Here is a 25,000-nt window from a genome sequence, read left to right as displayed (position 1 = left end):
TGCCGTTTCTGGGATCTGGTTCTTCGGTTATCAAGGATTTTCTGTGAGTTGGTTGCTGCTTTTCTTAGTTGTATACGTATGGAAGGAGCGTAGCAACAAGGCTAAAAAGCACAGGACACAAATTGCACAAGACATCGCTCGGAATGAAAAGGACGTCATTCTCGCCCGAGTGGAGGATTTGCCCTCTTGGGTAAGTTGTTTCACAAATCAGTTTATCAGAGGCTTAATTAAAAGAATAATCCACGCTTATAATCGAACCCAGATATGGACTTGAATTAACGTTTCACATTTTGTGAAAGTTTGAGAGTGAGACCATTCCCCCCCTCCCCCCCCCACCCCCTCTCGAAGAGACAACGCTGTTATTGACCAAGTCTCTTTTTACACCCGAGTATGGTGAGAAAATACGAATAGTCTTTCAATGACTCAACTGTACGTCACCCACTGTGGATTTTAAAGCCAGGACCTGCCTCACAAACTGGTTGTCATACTACACCTAGGCCTCAAAGCACACAACAAATCTCATCCTTTTTTTTTAGGAAAGGGAAAATGGCAAATTTCTGAAATTCATAGGAAGCAATGTAGATAGTCATATATTTATCAATGCGGAAAGATTTGTCATTGTTCAGATATTTCAGTTTGTAGTGATATCAATCGTTTTCCATATCCATATAATGCTAGCTAGTCTTAGGTACCTTTCGTATTAGAAGAGTAATGTCTCAATTATTCATCTGAAAATTTCAAGAACTGTTTTAATTTCTTGCTGCAGGTCAACTTTCCTGATGTTGAAAGAGCCGAATGGTTGAACAAGGTGAGTTATCACATTTTGTTTCTTTTGTAACAAAGACAAGACAGCTTTTCATGTATTTTAAGCTTTGTTTAAAATTAATTATTAGAGTTCCTCTACCATATCTATACGGTTAAGTTAAAGACCTTTTTTACGAAAACAAAATTTGGTACCGTCATTCCAACAACAACAAAAATTATTTTTAAAAATTAGTCTCCTGGTTGTACCTTAAATAAATTGATTCAAGTCTAAAATGTAAAAAGAGCAGTTTAAAGATGGTTTAGTACGCCCCTGAAAGAGCAGTTATAGCCTTTAAAAGTTGGCTTTAAAGTACATTACCGGCTGGATTCTAGTACACTCTCTGGAGAAGCCAAAAAGTGGACTAGAATCGGAATGTGCCGAAATCTGATGCTCGTAGAAGGTAATGACTTATTATATTGGTTCATTTCAGTCACGCAGTCTGCCCAATTTGCATAACATTCTAGAATTCAGCGAGTTTTGTTATAAATCAGTGTAGGATCTGGTTGGTGAACATCTTTAGTGATTAATTATAGTCTCTAGTCAAGACTATAAAGACTATAATCCCAACGTTTGTCAGAAGATTTCAATATTTTGTCAGTCATTAGATTCAATCAGAACAGAGAAGCCATATTTTTGTAACCGTTACTAAAATTGTGGTCATTAATTAGGAAAGAAAATAATTTTTTTTCTTATGACAGATGTTGGATCAAATGTGGCCATACATCGGTGACATGGTGGAGGGAATCCTGCGTACTAGTGTGGAACCTGCCATCAAAGCCAGCCTGCCCTCCTCTCTACAGTCTTTCAAGTTCAGCAAGATCGATCTTGGAGATATTGTAAGTTTTATAGATTTGGTTTTGATGCTGAATAACATTTTTCTGGTCGCCCATTAAGCAGTTAACTGCCATACATATATTTAAAAATTTGACCAGAAAACTCGTCCTTCAAATGTTAATTGATTTAAATGATCTTCATCTTGTTAAAAACTCTCAAATACAGGACTCCGTGAGGTCATTGTAGATATTTTTGTCGTTTAATTTTTAACCTATCAGGTTTTTTTTTTTCTCTCTGTTCAATTAAATACCTGTTAAGTGGCTTTAAACTTGGTGTTTGATTGTTCCTTTTCAACGTATCTTTTCTTTACATTACTAACATGAAGGTGACAATAGAATGACTTGGAATGGAAACAGGACTTACTGTTTAAATCCAAAGCCTGACATGGAATGGAAACAGGACTTACTGTTTAAATCCAAAGCCTGACTTGGAATGGAAACAGTACTTACTGTTTATATCCAAAGCCTGACATGGAATGGAAACAGTACTTACTGTTTATATCCAAAGCCTGACTTGGAATGAAAACAGTACTGACTGTTTATATCCAAAGCCTGACATGGAATGGAAACAGTACTTACTGTTTAAATCCAAAGCCTGACATGGAATGGAAACAGTACTTACTGTTTATATCCAAAGCCTGACTTGGAATGGAAACAGTACTTACTGTTTATATCCAAAGCCTGACATGGAATGGAAACAGTACTTACTGTTTATATCCAAAGCCTGACATGGAATGGAAACAGTACTTACTGTTTATATCCAAAGCCTGACTTGGAATGGAAACAGTACTTACTGTTTATATCCAAAGCCTGACATGGAATGGAAACAGTACTTACTGTTTAAATCCAAAGCCTGACATGGAATGGAAACAGTACTTACTGTTTATATCCAAAGCCTGACATGGAATGGAAACAGTACTTACTGTTTATATCCAAAGCCTGACATGGAATGGAAACAGTACTTACTGTTTATATCCAAAGCCTGACATGGAATGGAAACAGTACTTACTGTTTATATCCAAAGCTGACATGGAATGGAAACAGTACTTACTGTTTAATCCAAAGCCTGACATGGAATGGAAACAGTACTTACTGTTTATATCCAAAGCCTGACATGGAATGGAAACAGTACTTACTGTTTATATCCAAAGCTGACATGGAATGGAAACAGTACTTACTGTTTATATCCAAAGCCTGACATGGAATGGAAACAGTACTTACTGTTTAAATCCAAAGCCTGACATGGAATGGAAACAGTACTTACTGTTTATATCCAAAGCCTGACATGGAATGGAAACAGTACTTACTGTTTATATCCAAAGCCTGACATGGAATGGAAACAGTACTTACTGTTTATATCCAAAGCCTGACTTGGAATGGAAACAGTACTTACTGTTTATATCCAAAGCCTGACATGGAATGGAAACAGTACTTACTGTTTATATCCAAAGCCTGACATGGAATGGAAACAGTACTTACTGTTTATATCCAAAGCCTGACATGGAATGGAAACAGTACTTACTGTTTATATCCAAAGCCTGACTGGAATGGAACAGTACTTACTGTTTATATCCAAGCCTGACATGGAATGGAAACAGTACTTACTGTTTATATCCAAAGCCTGACTGGAATGGAAACAGTACTTACTGTTTATATCCAAAGCCTGACATGGAATGGAAACAGTACTTACTGTTTATATCCAAAGCCTGACTTGGAATGGAAACAGTACTTACTGTTTAAAACCAAAACCTGACATGGAATGGAAACAGTACTTACTGTTTATATCCAAGCCTGACATGGAATGGAAACAGTACTTACTGTTTATATCCAAAGAATGACTTGGAATGGAAACAGTACTTACTGTTTATATCCAAAGCCTGACATGGAATGGAAACAGACTTACTGTTTATATCCAAAATGACTGGAATGGAAACAGTACTTACTGTTTATATCCAAAGCCTGACTTGGAATGGAAACAGTACTTACTGTTTAACCCAAAGCCTGACATGGAATGGAAACAGTACTTACTGTTTATATCCAAAGCTGACATGGAATGGAAACAGTACTTACTGTTATATCCAAAGCCTGACTGGAATGGAAACAGTACTTACTGTTTATATCCAAAGCCTGACATGGAATGGAAACAGTACTTACTGTTATATCAAGAATGACTGGAATGGAAACAGTACTTACTGTTTATATCCAAAGCCTGACATGGAATGGAAACAGTACTTACTGTTTATATCCAAGCCTGACATGGAATGGAAACAGTACTTACTGTTTATATCCAAAGCTGACATGGAATGGAAACAGTACTTACTGTTTATATCCAAAGCCTGATTGGAATGGAAACAGTACTTACTGTTTATATCCAAAGCCTGACATGGAATGGAAACAGTACTTACTGTTTATATCCAAAGACTGACTGGAATGGAAACAGTACTTACTGTTTATATCCAAAGCCTGACATGGAATGGAAACAGTACTTACTGTTTATATCAAAGTGACTGGAATGGAAACAGTACTTACTGTTATATCCAAAGCCTGACTGGAATGGAAACAGTACTTACTGTTTATATCCAAAGCCTGACATGGAATGGAAACAGTACTTACTGTTTATATCCAAAGCCTGACATGGAATGGAAACAGTACTTACTGTTTATATCCAAAGCTGACATGGAATGGAAACAGTACTTACTGTTTATATCCAAGCCTGACATGGAATGGAAACAGTACTTACTGTTTAATCCAAAGCCTGACTGGAATGGAAACAGTACTACTGTTTATATCCAAGCCTGACATGGAATGGAAACAGTACTTACGTTTATATCCAAAGTGACTGGAATGGAAAAGTACTTACTGTTTATATCCAAAGCCTGACTGGAATGGAACAGTATTACTGTTTATATCCAAAGCGCTGGAATGGAAACAGTACTTACTGTTTATATCCAAAGCCTGACATGGAATGGAAACAGTACTTACTGTTTATATCCAAAGCCTGACATGGAATGGAAACAGTACTTACTGTTTATATCCAAAGCCTGACATGGAATGGAAACAGTACTTACTGTTTAATCCAAAGCCTGACATGGAATGGAAACAGTACTTACTGTTTATATCCAAAGCCTGACATGGAATGGAAACAGTACTTACTGTTTTAATCCAAAGCCTGACATGGAATGGAAACAGTACTTACTGTTTTATCCAAAGCCTGACATGGAATGGAAACAGTACTTACTGTTTATATCCAAAGCCTGACATGGAATGGAAACAGTACTTACTGTTTATATCCAAAGCCTGACATGGAATGGAAACAGTACTTACTGTTTAAATCCAAAGCCTGACATGGAATGGAAACAGTACTTACTGTTTAATCCAAAGCTGACATTGGAATGGAAACAGTACTGACTGTTTATATCCAAAGCCTGACATGGAATGGAAACAGTACTTACTGTTTATATCCAAAGCCTGACTTGGAATGGAAACAGTACTTACTGTTTATATCCAAAGAATGACATGGAATGGAAACAGGACTTACTGTTTATATCCAAAGCCTGACTTGGAATGGAAACAGTACTTACTGTTTATATCCAAAGCCTGACATGGAATGGAAACAGTACTTACTGTTTATATCCAAAGCCTGACATGGAATGGAAACAGTAACTTACTGTTTATATCCAAAGCCTGACATGGAATGGAAACAGTACTTACTGTTTATATCCAAAGCCTGACATGGAATAAGGAAACAGTTACTTACTGTTTATATCCAAACACGATTGGAATGGAAACAGTACTTACTGTTATAAATCCAAAGCCTACAGGAATGGAAACAGTACTTACTGTTTATCCAAGCCTGACTGGAATGGAAACAGTACTTACTGTTTATATCCAAAGCTGACTGGAATGAAACAGTACTTATGTTTATTCAAAGCCACATGGATGGAAACAGTACTTACGTTTAATCCAAAGTGATTGGAATGGAAACATATTTGTTATACAAACTGACATGAATGAAACATACTGTTATATCCAAAGTGACTGGAATGGAAACAGTACTTACTGTTACCAAAGCTACTGGATGGAAACAGTACTTACTGTTTATATCCAAAGCCTGACATGGAATGGAAACAGTACTTACTGTTTATATCCAAAGCCTGACATGGAATGGAAACAGTACTTACTGTTTATATCCAAAGCCTGAGGAATGGAAACAGTACTTACTGTTTATATCCAAGCCTGACATGGAATGAAACAGTACTTACTGTTTATATCCAAAGCCTGACATGGAATGGAAACAGTACTTACTGTTTATATCCAAAGCCTGACATGGAATGGAAACAGTACTTACTGTTTATATCCAAAGCCTGACATGGAATGGAAACGACTACTGTTTATTCAAAGCCTGTGGAATGGAACATACTACTGTTTATATCCAAAGCCTGACATGGAATGGAAACAGTACTTACTGTTTATAATCCAAAGCCTGACATGGAATGGAAACAGTACTTACTGTTTATATCCAAAGCCTGACATGGAATGGAAACAGTACTTACTGTTTAATCCAAAGCCTGACATGGAATGGAAACAGTACTTACTGTTTAAATCCAAAGCCTGACATGGAATGGAAACAGTACTTACTGTTTAAATCCAAAGCCTGACTTGGAATGGAAACAGTACTTACTGTTTATATCCAAAGCCTGACATGGAATGGAAACAGTACTTACTGTTTAATCCAAAGCCTGACATGAGGAAAGACTTACTGTTAACCAGCCTACTGAATGAAAACTTACTGTTATATCCAAAGCCTGACATGGAATGGAAACAGTACTTACTGTTTATATCCAAAGCCTGACATGGAATGGAAACAGTACTTACTGTTTAAATCCAAAGCCTGACATGGAATGGAAACAGTACTTACTGTTTAAATCCAAAGCCTGACATGGAATGGAAACAGTACTTACTGTTTATATATCCAAAGCCTGACATGGAATGGAAACAGTACTTACTGTTTATATCCAAAGCCTGACATGGAATGGAAACAGTACTTACTGTTTAAATCCAAAGCCTGACATGGAATGGAAACAGTACTTACTGTTTATATCCAAAGCCTGACATGGAATGGAAACAGTACTTACTGTTTAATCCAAAGCCTGACATGGAATGGAAACAGTACTTACTGTTTATATCCAAAGCCTGACATGGAATGGAAACAGTACTTACTGTTTATATCCAAAGCCTGACATGGAATGGAAACAGTACTTACTGTTTATATCCAAAGCCTGACATGGAATGGAAACAGTACTTACTGTTTATATCCAAAGCCTGACATGGAATGGAAACAGTACTTACTGTTTATATCCAAAGCCTGACATGGAATGGAAACAGTACTTACTGTTTATATCCAAAGCCTGACATGGAATGGAAACAGTACTTACTGTTTAAATCCAAAGCCTGACATGGAATGGAAACAGTACTTACTGTTTATATCCAAAGCCTGACATGGAATGGAAACAGTACTTACTGTTTATATCCAAAGCCTGAAATGGAAATGGAAACAGTACTTACTGTTTATATCCAAAGCCTGACATGGAATGGAAACAGTACTTAACTGTTATATCCAAAGCCTGACATGGAATGGAAACAGTACTTACTGTTTATACCAAAGCCTGACATGGAATGGAAACAGTACTTACTGTTTATATCCAAAGCCTGACATGGAATGGAAACAGACTTACTGTTTAATCCAAAGCCTGACATGGAATGGAAACAGTACTTACTGTTTATATCCAAAGCCTGACATGGAATGGAAACAGTACTTACTGTTTATATCCAAAGCCTGACATGGAATGGAAACAGTACTTACTGTTTATAATCCAAAGCCTGACATGGAATGGAAACAGTACTTACTGTTTAAAATCCAAAGCCTGACATGGAATGGAACACATACGTATTACTGATTAAATACTATCCAAAGCCTGACATGGAATGGAAACAGTACTTACTGTTTATATCCAAAGCCTGACATGAATGGAAACAGTACTTACTGTTTATATCCAAAGCCTGACATGGAATGGAAACAGTACTTACTGTTTATATCCAAAGCCTGACATGGAATGGAAACAGTACTTACTGTTTATATCCAAAGCCTGACATGGAATGGAAACAGTACTTACTGTTTAAATCCAAAGCCTGACATGGAATGGAAACAGTACTTACTGTTTATATCCAAAGCCTGACATGGAATGGAAACAGTATTACTGTTTAATCCAATGACTGAATAAACAGTACTTACTGTTAAATCCAAAGCCTGACATGGAATGGAAACAGTACTTACTGTTTATATCCAAAGCCTGACATGGAATGGAAACAGTACTTACTGTTTATATCCAAAGCCTGACATGGAATGGAAACAGTACTTACTGTTTATATCCAAAGCCTGACATGGAATGGAAACAGTACTTACTGTTTATATCCAAAGCCTGACATGGAATGGAAACAGTACTTACTGTTATATCCAAAGCCTGACATGGAATGGAAACAGTACTTACTGTTTATATCCAAAGCCTGACATGGAATGGAAACAGTACTTACTGTTTATATCCAAAGCCTGACATGGAATGGAAACAGTACTTACTGTTTATATCCAAAGCCTGACATGGAATGGAAACAGTACTTACTGTTTATATCCAAAGCCTGACATGGAATGGAAACAGTACTTACTGTTTAAATCCAAAGCCTGACATGGAATGGAAACAGTACTTACTGTTTATATCCAAAGCCTGACATGGAATGGAAACAGTACTTACTGTTTATATCCAAAGCCTGACATGGAATGGAAACAGTACTTACTGTTTATATCCAAAGCCTGACATGGAATGGAAACAGGACTTACTGTTTAAATCCAAAGCCTGACTTGGAATGGAAACAGTACTTACTGTTTATATCCAAAGCCTGACATGGAATGGAAACAGTACTTACTGTTTAAATCCAAAGCCTGACATGGAATGGAAACAGTACTGACTGTTTATATCCAAAGCCTGACATGGAATGGAAACAGGACTTACTGTTTATATCCAAAGCCTGACTTGGAATGGAAACAGTACTTACTGTTTATATCCAAAGCCTTTCTGTTTTCACCTTTTTGATAGTGATTTTACGAGTCTAGGCTCTAGGCAGCCCCCCCCCCCCCCTTCCCCATCCCCCCCCCCCACACACACACCATCTCTTATCTTTTCATTTGTACTATTTTCATCAAATTTTAACAAACCGTTTTTAATTTACCGCTGATATAATTTTGATGGTCAGTACATTACATTTCTTTTAATTGGTACTGAAATGACCTTAAAGTGTAGCAAGTGCAGTAATATTCCTCTAAAAACAAACAAGATAAAAAAAGAGGAAAATATTAAAATCTCATTAACATCTTATATATTTTTAAAACTTTACAGCCCCCTCGTATTGGCGGAGTAAAAGTTTACACACAAGTCAAGAGGGACGAAATTTACATGGATCTGGAGATCAAGTAAGTTTTTAAGAGAACCATTTAGAAAAAGACTCTGTTTTGTCTTTTCAATTTGCACAGCATAACTATGCAATCTCACTCCGTAACTCTATAGAAGGGGGGGTCAAAAAAGATCATCTCGAATGCACCTGGGATCGATTTCGGTCCCTTTGCTTGTGAAGCGAGTACTCTACCAACTGAGCTATCGGGACCCCGTGACTGAATAACTACTATTAAATTTCTTTTCTTTTTTTTTTTAATGAATGGAGAGACGGACTACAGGAATGTGACCATTGAGTTAGATGGATATCAGTGGAAGTGACATAAAAATGCATACAACTTCATCGCATTCTTTTCCTCCTCTTTTTCTAGATCCTCCTCCTCTTCCTCTTTTTCTTCCTTCTCTTCCTCCTCCTCCTTCTACTCCTCTTCCTCCTTGTTCTAAAACTGCTGACACAACCAGACAGTAGTTCTGTCGAGGTTGCATACCTTCACCCCCTCCCTCCCAAAAAAAAAAAGTTTCTCAAGGACTGGTTAGGAGAGTCTATAGTTCATTTTTGATGTCTCAAGATAATTTGATTAATGGACGTTGGTTAAAGATATGGTTATAGGGGCTCAACTTAACACACTGCTAGATCTCTCATCACTCGAAAAATGTTATCATCCCGTGAATGAGATTACAAAGTTGTTACTCATGCATGGTTGTGGTGGTTTACCTATATTATTCTTATCTTATCCAAAAATAAATAAATGTTGTTATCCACTGAATGAGATTACAGTGTCGTTTCCTATGACTATGCATGGTGGGAGTAGTTTACATATAATTTTTATCTTATAGAAAAAAATAAAAATAAACGGTTCGTGGCTATCATAATTATCTCAGTAATTTGTCCTTGATAAAAATAAATAAATTCCCTTTATTCATCCCATAGTTGGGACCTGTGCTTATGTATGGATGAGACTTTTAGATGATCTCAAATTAAGTATACTTCGATAGTGTGCTCTTGGAATCTACATCTGTTCCCTATTTGAACCATTTCCCCGTTGTCTTACCTTTTCTTGGGTGTACTTAAATTATAATTCTAGAAATTTTTACTTTCCCATAATCTTCCTTTTTACTGGCTCTGATATAACCTAAATATGTTGCAAGCGCCGTGAAACCCTTAAAAACAAACAAGTACATTTTACTACCCCATCCAGCAGACCCAGCTACCCAATCACTGCAGGGTGGACTGTGGGGCTCAGACACAAAAAAAAAATGTAAAAAGTATCTCGACTTCCTCTAGCATCCGTCTCCGTCCCCTGTCCCTTTGCGTGTGATGCGAGTGCTTTACCAACTGAGCTATCAGACCCATGTTTGGAGGCGACAGGTCTCATTTATTTGTTTACCTCTAATTACATAATTTCTACCATGGTTGAGTGATTTCTGCGCCCAGGGGTTAAGCTAGGAAAACTGAATATTAATTACTATATTTCAAAAGTATTTTATTTATTTATTTATTACTCCAGTAACAGGATTCATGTCATGCTGTCATGGTCGAACGTCTCCATGGGGTCGTGTTCAGAAAGTTTATGATTTATTGACATTTATTTTATGTACAGAATATATTATGTTATGGTGTATTGATGATACAGTTGATGTCGGGTCACGGTTGAACGATCCCAGCTCAGATGAGTTGATATGCTGCGTTGGGGAATTACATTATTGTACATTGTCAGAGACAGCTGAGTTATTGTCATGTGGTCTGAAGGCTTCCTGTCTAGTTTAAAAATAACACGGTGTATATTTATAGACCAATATCCTTTAAACATGCTCAAAGCGCTTTACAATGGGTCCCAAGCCATCAGCATCTTTTAATATGAAATACGAGACGTGAAGCCTCTGGGGTGATATTACAATTTTTTTCAGACACAGACAACGCTGTTAACAACCAGGTACTGATTTTAAGCCTGAGTACGGTGAGAGAGTGGGAGAATGATCCTTTTCAAAGGACTCAACTATACGCCACTCAGAGGCGGGACTCTAACTCTGGACCTTCTGATCCGAAGGAGAGTGTCATACCACTGGACCACATAGACTCATACAGAATGCACCTATTGTATATGGTATGGGCTATTGATGATGAGGTTGCTGTCATGGTTGAATGATTCCTGCTCAGTTGATTTGCTGCATCAGGGAATTACATTATCATTTCATTGTCAGTGTCATCTGAATGCTACCCGTCTAGTTGTAAGGTTCAGGGCACTGGCCCTTTCATTGTATCGGCTTGGATGGGGTGTGGAGCTAGTGGAGGGGAGGGGTGTTTAAAATTTGGCCAGAATAATCGTCCTTCGAATATCTATAAATTTAGATTACCCTCATATTGGTAAAAAAAAATAAAATCTCAAACCTGGGACTCGTGAGGTCCCAGGTTTGAGATTTTTTTTTTTCACCAATATGAGGGTAATTTAAATTTAATAGATATTCGAAGGACGATTATTCTGGCCAAATTTTAAATTCCCCTCCCCTCCACTAGCTCCACACCCCATCCAAGCCGATACAATGAAAACTTTTAAATTTGTGTCTTTTCCTAGGATGGCAGTTAAATAATAAATAGTATCAATAATAAATTTATATAGCGCCAAAACATCCATGTTTAAATTGAAAAAAAAAAAAAAATAAATAAAATCACACTACATAATAAGCATGAATACAGAAACAAAAGCTAAGCAAAATCTTATTTCATAAAACATACGCCTGACAGAATAACTCAGTCTTGAGACATTTCCTGAAAGATGTTGACTGGTGATAATACAATGGAAAGTCCTCGCCAGCCAGCCCCTATTTCTATCCCTCTGTGGCTTGTGTGTGTGTACGTTATTGTATAGAATATTTTGTATTGGATCGTGGGTGTTTTCCTTTCCTTGTGCCTGGCTGGAGTCTTCAGACGTACCACCTCCCATGGTGGGCAGGAAGTCACCTGTTGTCTCTTCTTTCCCCCCTATAGGGATGGGATTAGCGGAAGAATAGCGTCCCTTGATTGGACGTCACCCATAGTCTGTGACGTCACCGGCGGAAAAGTTATTAGAGAGAGAACGTCATGTTGGTTGTGCGCATGCGTCTCTCGTCCTCGCTTTCTTCCGCTAATCTCATTCCCTATAGTATGCGCTTGGCTAAGAAGCTCACAAAGTATAACGGACCAACACAAAAAACTGAACTGTGTGTAACCATGTACTTTTATAGTCTGGTTCATACAGTTGAGTGATAATTACTCATAAATGTGGATGGCATAAAACAATAACAAAGACCTGAGTGACGTCATCTTCATTCTACTTATATCTTTTTTTCGGAGTTCCTTTATGTCTTTGTCTTTGGATGAGATCAGTTGGTTTGTCCTTGGCTGAGAGGGAGACAGTATTAGTTTTGGGAGATGACATTTTTCTACTTGTACATACCTGTGTTGTCTATTGTAATGTTTTTGTTTTGTTTTAAATATCGTGTTTTAAAAACATTTTAGTTTATATTCCTCTTAGTGGCATCCTGTGTCACTACACTATTTATATATTTATTGTGTGTGTGTGTGTGTGTGTGTGTGTGTGTCTGTATGTTTGATGATGAGTTGGATTACTAATAATATAATTTCCAAATCCGATGAGATCGTACAATGAGATCACGAGATCCTATTTCAGGTTTATCACGGACAGGGTCGAGATTGTCTTCTCTCATTTCCTATCGTCGTCGCTGAATTGTAGATATTTATTGTCTATGTACTATATACGTATACTGACTAAACACGTTATTGTTATTATCATTGTTATTATTATTATTATTATTATTATTATTATTATTATTATTATTATTATTATTATTATTATTATTATTATTATTATTATTATTTATTATTATTATTATTATTATTATTAGATACACCCATAGGATAAAGTAGTTTGTGACGAGATTTACTCGTGAACAATCTATCACTACAAGCTGCTCACACACGTACTTTGTATTTACATATAATGCGTAACACACATAAACACTCGTAACACACATACACACTCGTACACGTAGTATACACCATACCATACATATCATGCCATACGTACACTCTTCACGGCGTGTCATGTCGTGATTCTGAATCATCAAGGCTATCAATGATAAGATATATACATATTGAAACTAGCGTCCTATCAGAAGGGTAGCAAGCCATACGCTAGCTATAGAAACCAGGATAAACTCTGGTTCCGTGGGCCTTATGCCTATGAAGGACTACTACTGTTTTTAGCTTGCAAACTTTGGGAATTAACCCCCCCCTTCCAAAAAAAATCAAAACAAAACAACGAACAAACAAAAAACAGCCAAGATATGTCAGGCAATTGGTAAACAGATACAGGGGGGTAGAAGACGCAGCGAGTACCTCCCTGCCCACTGTGGGTGGCTGGCCGGGAACCCCACCCCCACCCTGTGTCCTGTGCTTTATATCATACTAATGAATATCAGTTTTGTTTTGTTTTGTTTTTTTTTTTAAATCACTGTGACGGCCCCAAAGAGCAAACTAGTGGCCTAATTTAGCTCTTATTAGGTATTGTATTGTATGAACACACAGGAACAACTTGACACAATCAGCAACAACAACAAAACCCTGACCTCCTCCACACCGGGGACGTATTATTGAAATGACCCATTCAACCACACAGCGACAGAACATGTTCTATAGATAGTATGAAGTTGACGTCACTCAGGTCTTTGTTATTGCTTTTTGCCATCCGCATTTAATTAGTAATTCTCAATAAACTGTATTAACCAGAGTATAACCGTTCAAGGTTACATTGTGTGTTGGTCTATTTTACTTTCGGATGGCAATGTTGTGAGCTTCTTAGCCAAGCGCATACTACCTATAGATAGTATGCACTTGGCTTAGAAGCTCATAGCATTGCCATCCGGAAGTATAACGGACCAACACACAAATGTGTGTATCCATGAACTTTTATAGTCTGGTTGATACAGTTCAGTGAGAATTACTCACAAACGCGGATGTCAAAAAACAATAACAAAGTCCTGAGTGACGTCAACTTCAAACTATCTATATATTTTCTCATAAAAGTAAGTGGATAAGGCACTAATGTTAACAACAACGAGGAAAGAAGTGAGTAGAAATTGTTTTTGTCGCATTTTCATTCTTGTTACGGAAATTCTCTCAAACCAACGCCAACTATATTGTCCACCACAACAGTGTCAAAGTAATAATTGCGTTCGGTTATCAGACCTGCTTATATGTGTACCTAGTTCAAAACTAAAATGTCCCCGCAACAAAAGCCGTGTATACATGGATGGATCTATGGCGAGTTGAAAACAGAAGTCGTTAGTCATTTTAGTCAATAGTCGATGTCATGTAATAATTGAAGTGAATTTTTTTTCGGCCAAAATTTTTAAAAAGGTATTTTGTTGGCTTTTTTTTATTTTTATTTTTTACTTTTAGTATGTTGATGTGAATGAGATGTTAAGAGACGTTACGTTACGAAGAACAACAGCTGTTTGTCTCATTGGGCTGGATGAGTCATGCTTTGTGGGCTGGTTTTGTTATTATTATCATCATCGTTACAACAGCGGATTATATCAATGACACATTATTATGTATTTCTTCTTTTTCTCTCAACACACACACACATACACACACACACACACACACGCGCGCTCTCTCTCTCTCTCTCTCTCTCTCTCTCTCTCTCTCTCTCTCTCTCTACTCTCACATAGACGCACATATGCACACACACACACACACACACACACACACACACACACACACACGCAATGTCTCGTCCTACATGTTAAGTGTTGCCGTTGGCTTGGGACTTCTTGTAAAGCGTTTTGGGCACGTTTGGTGGATATTTGCGCTATATAGATTTATGCTCACGTTTCGTTTCCCGATTTAATATTTCCAATTCACTATCTAATGGTTCTGACTTTAAACGAAATCGTTTGTACCAAATTGACTGATTGTCTCGCCATGGAAACAAAAAACGCAGAAGATCGCCGGCAATTCCCTGAAAACAGGCTAATGATAAGCATGGACAAAACAAACACGAGAATAAATGCAAAACAAAAAGAACCCTTCAAACTATTGAGAGATAAAAAGTGGACGAATTTTGCTATTTTGGAGTTAAATTGTCTGAAGACGGGGACTCAGTAAAGGAAAGAAATGAAAGGTTTAATAAAAAAAAAATAATCGTAAAACTTTTTGGCACCCTATACTGACGTTGGAATGCAAATAGAATTTCAAAACAACGACGACGACAACAACAAAAAGATGCGCACATTCAAGAATAATGTATTATCAGCTCTTTTTAATGGAGCAGAATCTTGGAAATCAACAAAAAGCGTTTGGTAGTAAATTGGGTTTTTTCCCCGAACAAATGTCTACGAAAAGTCTTCTACATATTTTGTTAAATATCAACTAAAGATCTTCTACGAAAAGCTGACATGACCCACTTTTATGAGACAGTCAAATCAAGGTGGAGATGAATTGATGGCCATGTTTGTCGGATGAAGGAGGGAGCAATCCCGAAAACAACGCTCAGTTGGACACCGTAGGGTAATCGCACTAGGAGAAGATCACTGGAGACTTGGAGAAGATGGTGGAAAGAGAGATGGCGTCCTTCGATTGGACTTGAGGTGAGGTCCGGAAGCTGGCAGACGACAGAAATCACTGGCAATAAGGGGAGACCACTGGAGACTTGGAGAAGATGGTGGAAAGAGATGACGTCCATCGGTTGGAACTGGGGTGAGGTCCGGAAGCTGGCAGACGACAGAAATCACTGGCAATAGCGGAAGACCACTGGAGACTTGGAGAAGATGGTGGAAAGAGAGATGGCGTCCTTCGATTGGACTTGAGGTGAGGTCGGAAGACAGAAATCACTGGATCTCCTTACTGTCGAGCTTATGTGTTTACGAAACACCAAAGGGGAGTAAGTAAGTAATTGGCTGAGTGACATCATATCGTGTTGGCACGGCGGGTCACAACATTGATGCTTTGCGTTTAGGTGAACTGCTCACAACATCCGCCAACCGGATATAATGTACCAACACACAAAACTTAATAATCTGATCGATAGAATTAAGACCTGATAATGAAAATGGCTGTCAAAAAACAATAACAAGGAGACGAGTGAGACCAGTCTCGTTCCTTCTATACAACCAATAAGACAAACAAACAAACAAACGAACGAGCAATCATCAACAAACAAGGATCGGATAACATAACAGTGATCAAGGCAACGATTGTATTGTATTTCACCCAGGGCTGCCAGATGGCCAAAGTTCGTCGTGGCCAATTTCGACTTCAAAAGTGGCCAAATTAAATTATAGGCCTACCTCACTTGAACCAAACACGACATACCCACGCTTTGATCCCTTTTCAAAAACTTATCCGGTTTTGGTAATTTAAAACATCCGACTAGATCAGGAAAAACATTGGGGTTTATGTCTTCTTCTTCTTCTTCTTCTTCTTCTTCTTCTTCTCATCCTTCTCCTCCTCCTCCTCCTCCTCCTCCTCCTCCTCCTCCTTCTCCTTATTCTCCTTCTCCTCCTTTTCCTCCTCCTCCTCCTCCTCCTCCTCCTCCTCCTCCTCCTCCTCCTCCTTCTCCTTCTCCTTCTTCTTCTTCTTCTTCTTCTTCTTCTCTTCTTCTTCTTCTTCTTCTTCTTCTTCTTCTTCTTCTTCTTCTTCTTCTTCTTCTTCTTCTTCTTCTTCTTCTTACCCACATTTTGCAGGGTTGCCATAATAAATGCCACATCTCCATACATCTCGTCTCATTGCATCATCTTCCTTCAGACCCAATTCTTTCCCTATCCACCAGTCTCGTCTTCGGCCGTCCCTTTTTCTCGTTCCATCCATTTCATTCATTAGTTGTGGCTTAAGTTTTACTGCCAGGATTCCCTTCCTGAGCAAACACCATATATAATACAGGACAATCTGTGAACAACTCCCCATTTATTCGTCCTTGTGACCGGCCTCACACATTGTTGTGGCACATTCTTGGTCAATTTGGCCTCACGTGGTTGGAGTTCCTGCCCCCCCCCCCTCCCCCTCCCGTCCCATAGTGGGCAGGGAGGGAGGCTTTTACTGTGTCTTATTTCCCCCTATATTATCTGTTTTCCAACATGCCTTCTGTATTTGTTTTGGATTGAGATTACTTGATTTTGTCCTGGTCCTTGCCGGAGTCCTTGACTGGAGGGAAACAGTCAACTGTGTTGTTAAAAGTTTTTGGGAGATGATATTTATACTTTTTGGTCTTGTAAATCATCTCTCTGTTATGCACTCTATTATTTTTCTTCTACATAATATGTATGATTTGTAAACGTTGGTTGGGACCTGTACTTGCGTCAAGATGAGATCTCAAAGTACAATCTAGAGTCTACATCTGATTCCTATTTGTTCCCAATTCCAGACCTGCCGTTCATACCGATTAATCGGTATCATACCGATTTGCAAGACCTTTTTTTCGTATTTACCGATTTCCCGATTTACTTGCCGATCGTACCGATTTCTACTTTGAATATAATAATGTGAAATGTCACTAAATCTAAACTTCTGTAATACCAGATTCCATGTAAGTTTTGTACAGCATAACTTTTTAAAGGAACCGCAGTTTTCAAATTAATACAAGAGGTGCATTATTAAAATTGACATAATTATTAATTTGACCTCTACACTCTGGTTTCTGGATGTGACCAACCATTGGATAATTTTACGTCTCATACTGATTTTTTTCCCCAGATACTGATTTTTTTACAATGTCATACTGATTTCCTTTTTCGTGAAGTGGCAGGTCTGCAATTCCCCTATTTCTTACTTTTCCTTGGGTGCTTTAATTCTAATTCTAGAACGTTCGACTCTCCCATTTTGTTCATTTTTACTGGCGCTGAAAATGTGTTGCAAGCGCCGTAAAACCCTTACAAACAAACTAAACACTTTTGGCCACACACGCGGCCATCTGGCAACCCTGGTTTCATCAACAAATCGATACGGCCACCACTCTGCCGCACTCTGGAAAAACACATGTTAAAAAAATTTGGCCAAAAAACTCATCCTTCAAATATCGATCGATTTAATTCACTCTCATCTTGGCAATAACTCTCAAACCTGGGACTTCGTCAAAGTCCCAGGTTTGAGAGTTATTGCCAAGATGAGGGTCATTCAAATCGATCGATATTTATTGAAGGACAGGTTTTCTGGCCAAATTTTATTTTTAATGCTCAGGCCGAAGTAGCCGAAAATAGAAATGATGACATTGAGTATGGTGTCGTAGAAAATGAAAATTGATTCAATTCAATCCCAATGCCTGATAAGAATGGTTCTTGTAGCATTGCCTGTTGTGACGCTGATGTGTCTGTCTGTCTGTCTGTCTGTCAAAGGGGGCAGCCTGACTGAGGGGTATATACGGTCTTTGCTTCGTACCCATGGCCTACTTAAGTACTGTGGTTACGTCATGTTCGTACCCAAAAGGTACCGAGTTCGATCACCCGCCGCTGCGCCGTGTGGCCTTGAGCAAGTCACCTCGCCCTAGCTCACTTTGCGGCGCTGCACTGCGGCTAACGCCTGGGTTATTCCAGTCTTCCCTTGGAATAGACCCTAGAGACTAATTTCCCCCTATGGGATGAATAAAGGGAGTTTTATTTATTTTATTTAATTATTTATTAAATAGAAAATTAAAATGCAGGGCTGCCTTCTATTACGAAAAAATCGTAGAATGACGAAATTTTGCCTCAAATTCAGAACTTCATGAAAATCATTTGTTTGTCATTAAAACTTATTGAAAATGAAAGTTGATGTCAGACTACATCATTGATATTTCACTCTCTCCTTACCAGCTATGTTCAGAATTTTAACTGAAACTTCATTCTCACCCAATACAAAAATAGATTTATAGAACAGATTAACAACGAGTTTATTCTAAATTTTGTCAGAGAAATGAGCCCTGCAACAGTGTTCAGTTTTTCTTGCTATAACTATAACAAAATGAAATCAATATAAGAAAATTCTTGTCTGCATCGTAACAAATGTGACGATTTTCCTATGGGTGGTAGGGAGGGGGTCGGTCCTTGTCAGGGCAGCAAGTTGATTGATTTTAATGTCTACAGCCACTACAAGTTTAACTCCCCCCCCCCCCCTCCGTCCTCGTCAGGGCAGCAAGTTGATTGGTTTTAATGTCTGCAGCCACTACAAGTTTAACCCCCCCCCCCCCTTCCGTCCTCGTCAGGGCAGCAAGTTGATTGGTTTTAATGTCTACAGCCACTACAAGTTTAACTCCCCCCCCCCCCCCCCCTCCGTCCTCGTCAGGGCAGCAAGTTGATTGGTTTTAATGTCTACAGCCACTACAAGTTTAACTCCCCCCCCCCCCCCCCCCCCGTCCTCGTCAGGGCAGCAAGTTGATTGGTTTTAATGTCTACAGCCACTACAAGTTTAACTCCCCCCCCCCCCCCCCCCCTCCGTCCTCGTCAGGGCAGCAAGTTGATTGGTTTTAATGTCTACAGCCACTACAAGTTTAACTCCCCCCCCCCCCCCCCCCGTCCTCGTCAGGGCAGCAAGTTGATTGGTTTTAATGTCTACAGCCACTACAAGTTTAACTCCCCCCCCCCCCCCCCCCTCCGTCCTCGTCAGGGCAGCAAGTTGATTGGTTTTAATGTCTACAGCCACTACAAGTTTAACTCCCCCCCCCCCCCCCCTCCGTCCTCGTCAGGGCAGCAAGTTGATTGGTTTTAATGTCTACAGCCACTGCAAGTTTTAACTTTTTTTTTTTTTAACGATAACTACTATGTTACTAGTGTGCATCTTGTGTGAGTGTGTCTATGTCAATATTGTATTGTTATAAATGTGTAACCAAATGACAAATTGACACTTTTTTGGGGTCAATAAAGATATATTATTATTATTATTATTATTATTATTATTATTATTATTATTATTAATTATTATTATTATTATTATTATTATTATTATTATTATTATTATTATTATTATTATTAACTCCCCCCCCCCCCCAAAAAAAAAAAAAAAAAAAAAAAAAAAGTTACACGACTTTATAGATTTTCAAGTTGGCAGGGTCTGAAAACCCAAGATAATCGTTGAGCATTAAAAATAAAATTGGCTGCAATGATTACATCCTGCTCTATGTCAACGTGGGACCGTTTTCAGAACAATAGAAGGAAAGAAGCAATTTATGGCAATGAATTGATGTGTATACCTATTTGCAGGTCTGATTACCCAAACTATTGATACGGGCCCATTGTTGTAATGGAAATAAATGAAATGCTCTCAAACCAACGTGAAATATCGTCCTTTACAACGAGGTTAAAACCAGCGTATAATTGTTTTCGGTTATCAGACCTTCAAGTAAGTGCACGTCGGTATGACACAACTTAAGCACCACTATGACTATCTAAACTTAAAAATAAAAAGAGTCTCAAGCCAGCAGCAACCCTTAACATGTAGGTCGAGACATGGCGCCTGTTAGGCGACATTACCATTTTTTTTTTTGTCAGAGACAACGCTTATAAGCACTTTGAGGCTTCGGCATTTACGCTATAAAAGAACGCTTTATTATTATTATAACAGCCAGGTACTAATTTTACACCTGGGTACAGTGAGAGAATGATAGTAAAGACTTTTCCAAGGACTTGACTATGCGCCGCTCAGAGCAGGACTCGAACCCCGGACCTTTCCAGTCGGTCCGAAGGCGAGTGCCATGCATATCACTAGTCCACAAAGAGCCCTCTATCCAAAGGATGGCGAGCAATTACTATTGTCCGTTTCGCTTCTATTTCTATAGAAACCGGGGATAGCAATGACTCTGAACTGGGTGGGTCCGTGACCTCCCATAGTGGGCAGGGAGGTACATACTGTGTCTTCTATCCCCCTATGTCACAAAGTGCGCACGTAAACCGTATGCAGCGCAGTTTGCAACCTTGTTTATGTGTGCTATATTCAAGCTACGACACCGATCAATAACCAAACACAATACGTTGATAAAGGTTTTGAAGCTAAATGAAGATATATTTTATTACAATATAACAAAGATATTATGAGATATAAAGATGAAATGATAGATGTAATAAGTATGAAATCAAATGGATGGATGACAAATTGATGGAGATGGTGTGATGATGAATATGATATGAAAGCGATATGAAAATATATAATTAAATCAATTAATTATCAATACTTTACCAAACCGCTACCACATCAGACAATCTCACTGATAGGTTGCAACCATCACAGTCATACAGGCAACTAATAATTAACTAACTAACTAAACACAATCCAGACGTGTAGAAGAAAGCCAAAAGAGTGTCCTTGATATTCAACAAAAACTGTAAGGTTGTTCTAATATTGTTAATTTGTCTCTTCTTGAAATTGTTCTGATTTCACAGTATTCATAAACAGATCAATTGTTTCTCAATGTTCTGATATTAAAATAAGCAAATGGTTCTTCACAGGTAACTTATAAAACAGGCAAATGTTCAGTTTCTATTAGTGTCAAGCTATGAGTGTATAGCCTAAAGTTGGCTTGTTAAAGCCCAGCCTCCAACGGCTCATTCACTTTAAAGAAAGAAAATGATTTTGTTATCACATGATAATCATACGAATATAACTCTATCTATATTCGAACTCGTTCAATATGTTTACTTTAAATGAGTAAATATTATTTTACTTTAACAAATCAATTTATTAATGTTGATTAATATTGCTTTACTTTGTAGATATGAAATAATATTGCTTTATAGCAAGAAAAGCTTATTTTCTTTACAACAAGAATATATTATACAATTAATTTATTTATCTGATTAATTAATTGAGACTCAAAATTTAAAGTGATATTATGATATTAATATCAAAACACAATCATAATTGTAATCACAACATATTATTCAAAATCTCACCAGAGCCGAACAGATTATAGAAATCACAAATTAAGTCTACACAAGACTTTAATCAAACTCTACACAAGAGTTATAACACAACTTGATTCAGCTCAAACTTTGAGCACCGCAAAGTCTACACAAGACTTAAATCACACTCTACACAAGAGTTAACACAAAACGTGTTTCAGCTCGAACTTTGAGCACTACAAAGTCTACACAAGACTTTAATCTAACTCTACACAAGAGTTAAACAAATGAGCCTAAAAGACTCCGCTGTGGTTATCGCTTAGAGACTATGAGCCTAAAAGACTCCGCTGTGTGGTCTCTTTTGAGACAATGAGCCTAAAAGACTCCGCTGAGTGGTCTGAAGAAACTGCTCAAAACTCTGGCATTTATAGGCAAAAATCAAGCAAACGAAGCAAAATTCTACCCACACAACCGGATGTTAGTCATATCCGTAAACATCTGAAATTCCTTAAAACTCCCCCAGATTCCATAATCATGGACAACAACAGCCCATCCTGATACCGGACATCCTCATATCAAGGATAAATAAATTCGTCAGCCCCATAGTTACGAGATATCAATCAAGCCATACCATAACAAAGTCACTCCCGTAGAATACAGGGATCCTACTTTGCTTATAAGTTTACGGAGAAAACAAGATTGATGCCTTTCTCACAATAACACCCACACTACGTAGTTTAATTCAAACTTCCGGCCATAGGTGCATGATCTGATACGACCTGTATCAACAAAAGAAGGGTTGTTCCGGAGGGATTACAATAACAACAACAACTAATACTACGACGACGTACATCCTGTCGTAAACTGACGCCTACACGGAAGCATTTCGTTACATATCTCCCCCCTAAGACTAAATTTGGTACAACATTTAGTTAGATCAACGAAATGCCTCAAGATCACATCGATCTCGACAATTATTCGGGCTCATTGTTGTCCCTTCCTTCGACAGACAACATCGGCATCACACATCCACACTTCAACTCCACCTTGCCGTGTGTCATGCATTTCGGTGGTTCATGATCCTTGTTTTCGTCAAAACATGGAAGTCGAGGACTCTTAACAGTGGGAGCATGAGTAAATGATCGAATGTCACTTGTCATACTGTCGTTGTTGGAGGAAGCCTGACACTCCGACTTTAACCTAAGCAGTTCAAGCTCTTTCTCCATCAGAGCTTCTTGCCTTTGAGCTCGTGCTCTGCTTATCTCCTCCTCTTCTTTGGCACGTTCTCTCTCCTTCTCTTTTCTCTCTTCATCTTCTTGTAACTGGGCTGTCACCCAAGCACGGAGATCTTCACCCCTTAACTCCAATTTTTCTCCAAGTTTAATTAATCTTTCCACATCCATCTCTAGGACAATTAATCAAACCAATTCAAATTCAAATAAACAAACTTCAATATGTTTATCAACACTGTTGCCGTAATTGTTACTTTCACGTAGAATAAAGTGGTACTACAAGTAACCTTATAACGATACGCGTCAATATAAATCCCTACACGGAATCAAAACAGGCAACTAATACCGATCCCTACATGGAACCCAACATTGATCTATATAGACTCAGATAATACATAGAATCAAACTACTGATTTATTACAGGTCCTCACACGGAACCAACCAAATCTTCACCCAGATTCAATTACAGAATCAACAAAATATCTTCACCCAGATTCTTACACAGAATCAATACCTTGACTTACTATATGTGCATAGAGAGTCAAAACAAATGATTTAATACAGATCCTCACACGGGACCAACACAATCTTCACCCAGATTCCTACACGGAATCAAATTACCCCAACAACCACCTTCGTTCCTTACAAAAGGGAGAGGGGGACAATGGAGGCTTTACAGCGCGAGTACCGCTTTCGCGCTAAGTCAGTGATCCGTATCACTATGACAGATGACTGACAACTTAGAACTGAACAAGTGAAATTTACCAGAATAACTTGTATTACACTTTGCGTATAATGACAGTCTTATAACCATTAAATGGATACCAATTTGCTTTAAGCTCAAAGATAGTATCTATCTCAAGTTTGAAACAACTCCCTAACCTGTCTCAACAATTGTTTGGTCGCGATGTCTCTTGAATGCACAACAATAAGAATCCCACTTCTGACACCAAATTATGTCACAAAGTGCGCACGTAAACCGTATGCTTATGTAGCGCAGTTTGCAACCTTGTTTATGTGTGCTATATTCAAGCTACGACACCGATCAATAACCAAACACAATACGTTGATAAAGGTTTTGAAGCTAAATGAAGATATATTTTATTACAATATAACAAAGATATTATGAGATATAAAGATGAAATGATAGATGTAATAAGTATGAAATCAAATGGATGGATGACAAATTGATGGAGATGGTGTGATGATGAATATGATATGAAAGCGATATGAAAATATATAATTAAATCAATTAATTATCAATACTTTACCAAACCGCTACCACATCAGACAATCTCACTGATAGGTTGCAACCATCACAGTCATACAGGCAACTAATAATTAACTAGCTAACTAATCACAATCCAGACGTGTAGAAGAAAGCCAAAAGAGTGTCCTTGATATTCAACAAAAACTGTAAGGTTGTTCTAATATTGTTAATTTGTCTCTTCTTGAAATTGTTCTGATTTCACAGTATTCATAAACAGATCAATTGTTTCTCAATGTTCTGATATTAAAATAAGCAAATGGTTCTTCACAGGTAACTTATAAAACAGGCAAATGTTCAGTTTCTATTAGTGTCAAGCTATGAGTGTATAGCCTAAAGTTGGCTTGTTAAAGCCCAGCCTCCAACGGCTCATTCACTTTAAAGAAAGAAAATGATTTTGTTATCACATGATAATCATACGAATATAACTCTATCTATATTCGAACTCGTTCAATATGTTTACTTTAAATGAGTAAATATTATTTTACTTTAACAAA

At 38.0% G+C, this 25,000-nt stretch overlaps 1 protein-coding gene across 2 annotated transcripts in view; it reads left to right on the top strand.

The window, feature by feature from the left end:
* The window catches only part of LOC144958011 (extended synaptotagmin-2-like), an 85,773-nt gene that overhangs the window by 352 nt on the left and 60,421 nt on the right, over positions 1 to 25,000 (top strand). For both annotated transcript variants that reach the window (XM_078889601.1, XM_078889600.1), the window contains exons 1-4: positions 1 to 190; positions 767 to 808; positions 1,504 to 1,641; positions 9,087 to 9,160. The exon at positions 1 to 190 is cut by the window's left edge and continues 352 nt beyond it. In XM_078889601.1, coding sequence (XP_078745727.1) covers positions 1 to 190; positions 767 to 808; positions 1,504 to 1,641; positions 9,087 to 9,160 — 444 coding nt within the window. The remainder of the gene's footprint in view (positions 191 to 766; positions 809 to 1,503; positions 1,642 to 9,086; positions 9,161 to 25,000) is intronic.

The sequence above is a fragment of the Berghia stephanieae genome, chromosome 12 (genome assembly GCF_034508935.2).
Source record: "Berghia stephanieae isolate SIO BIC M18660-M18661 chromosome 12, UCSD_Bste_1.3, whole genome shotgun sequence".
Classification (NCBI taxonomy): Eukaryota; Metazoa; Mollusca; class Gastropoda; order Nudibranchia; family Aeolidiidae; genus Berghia; species Berghia stephanieae.
This window is presented reverse-complemented; position numbering and strand designations above follow the sequence as displayed.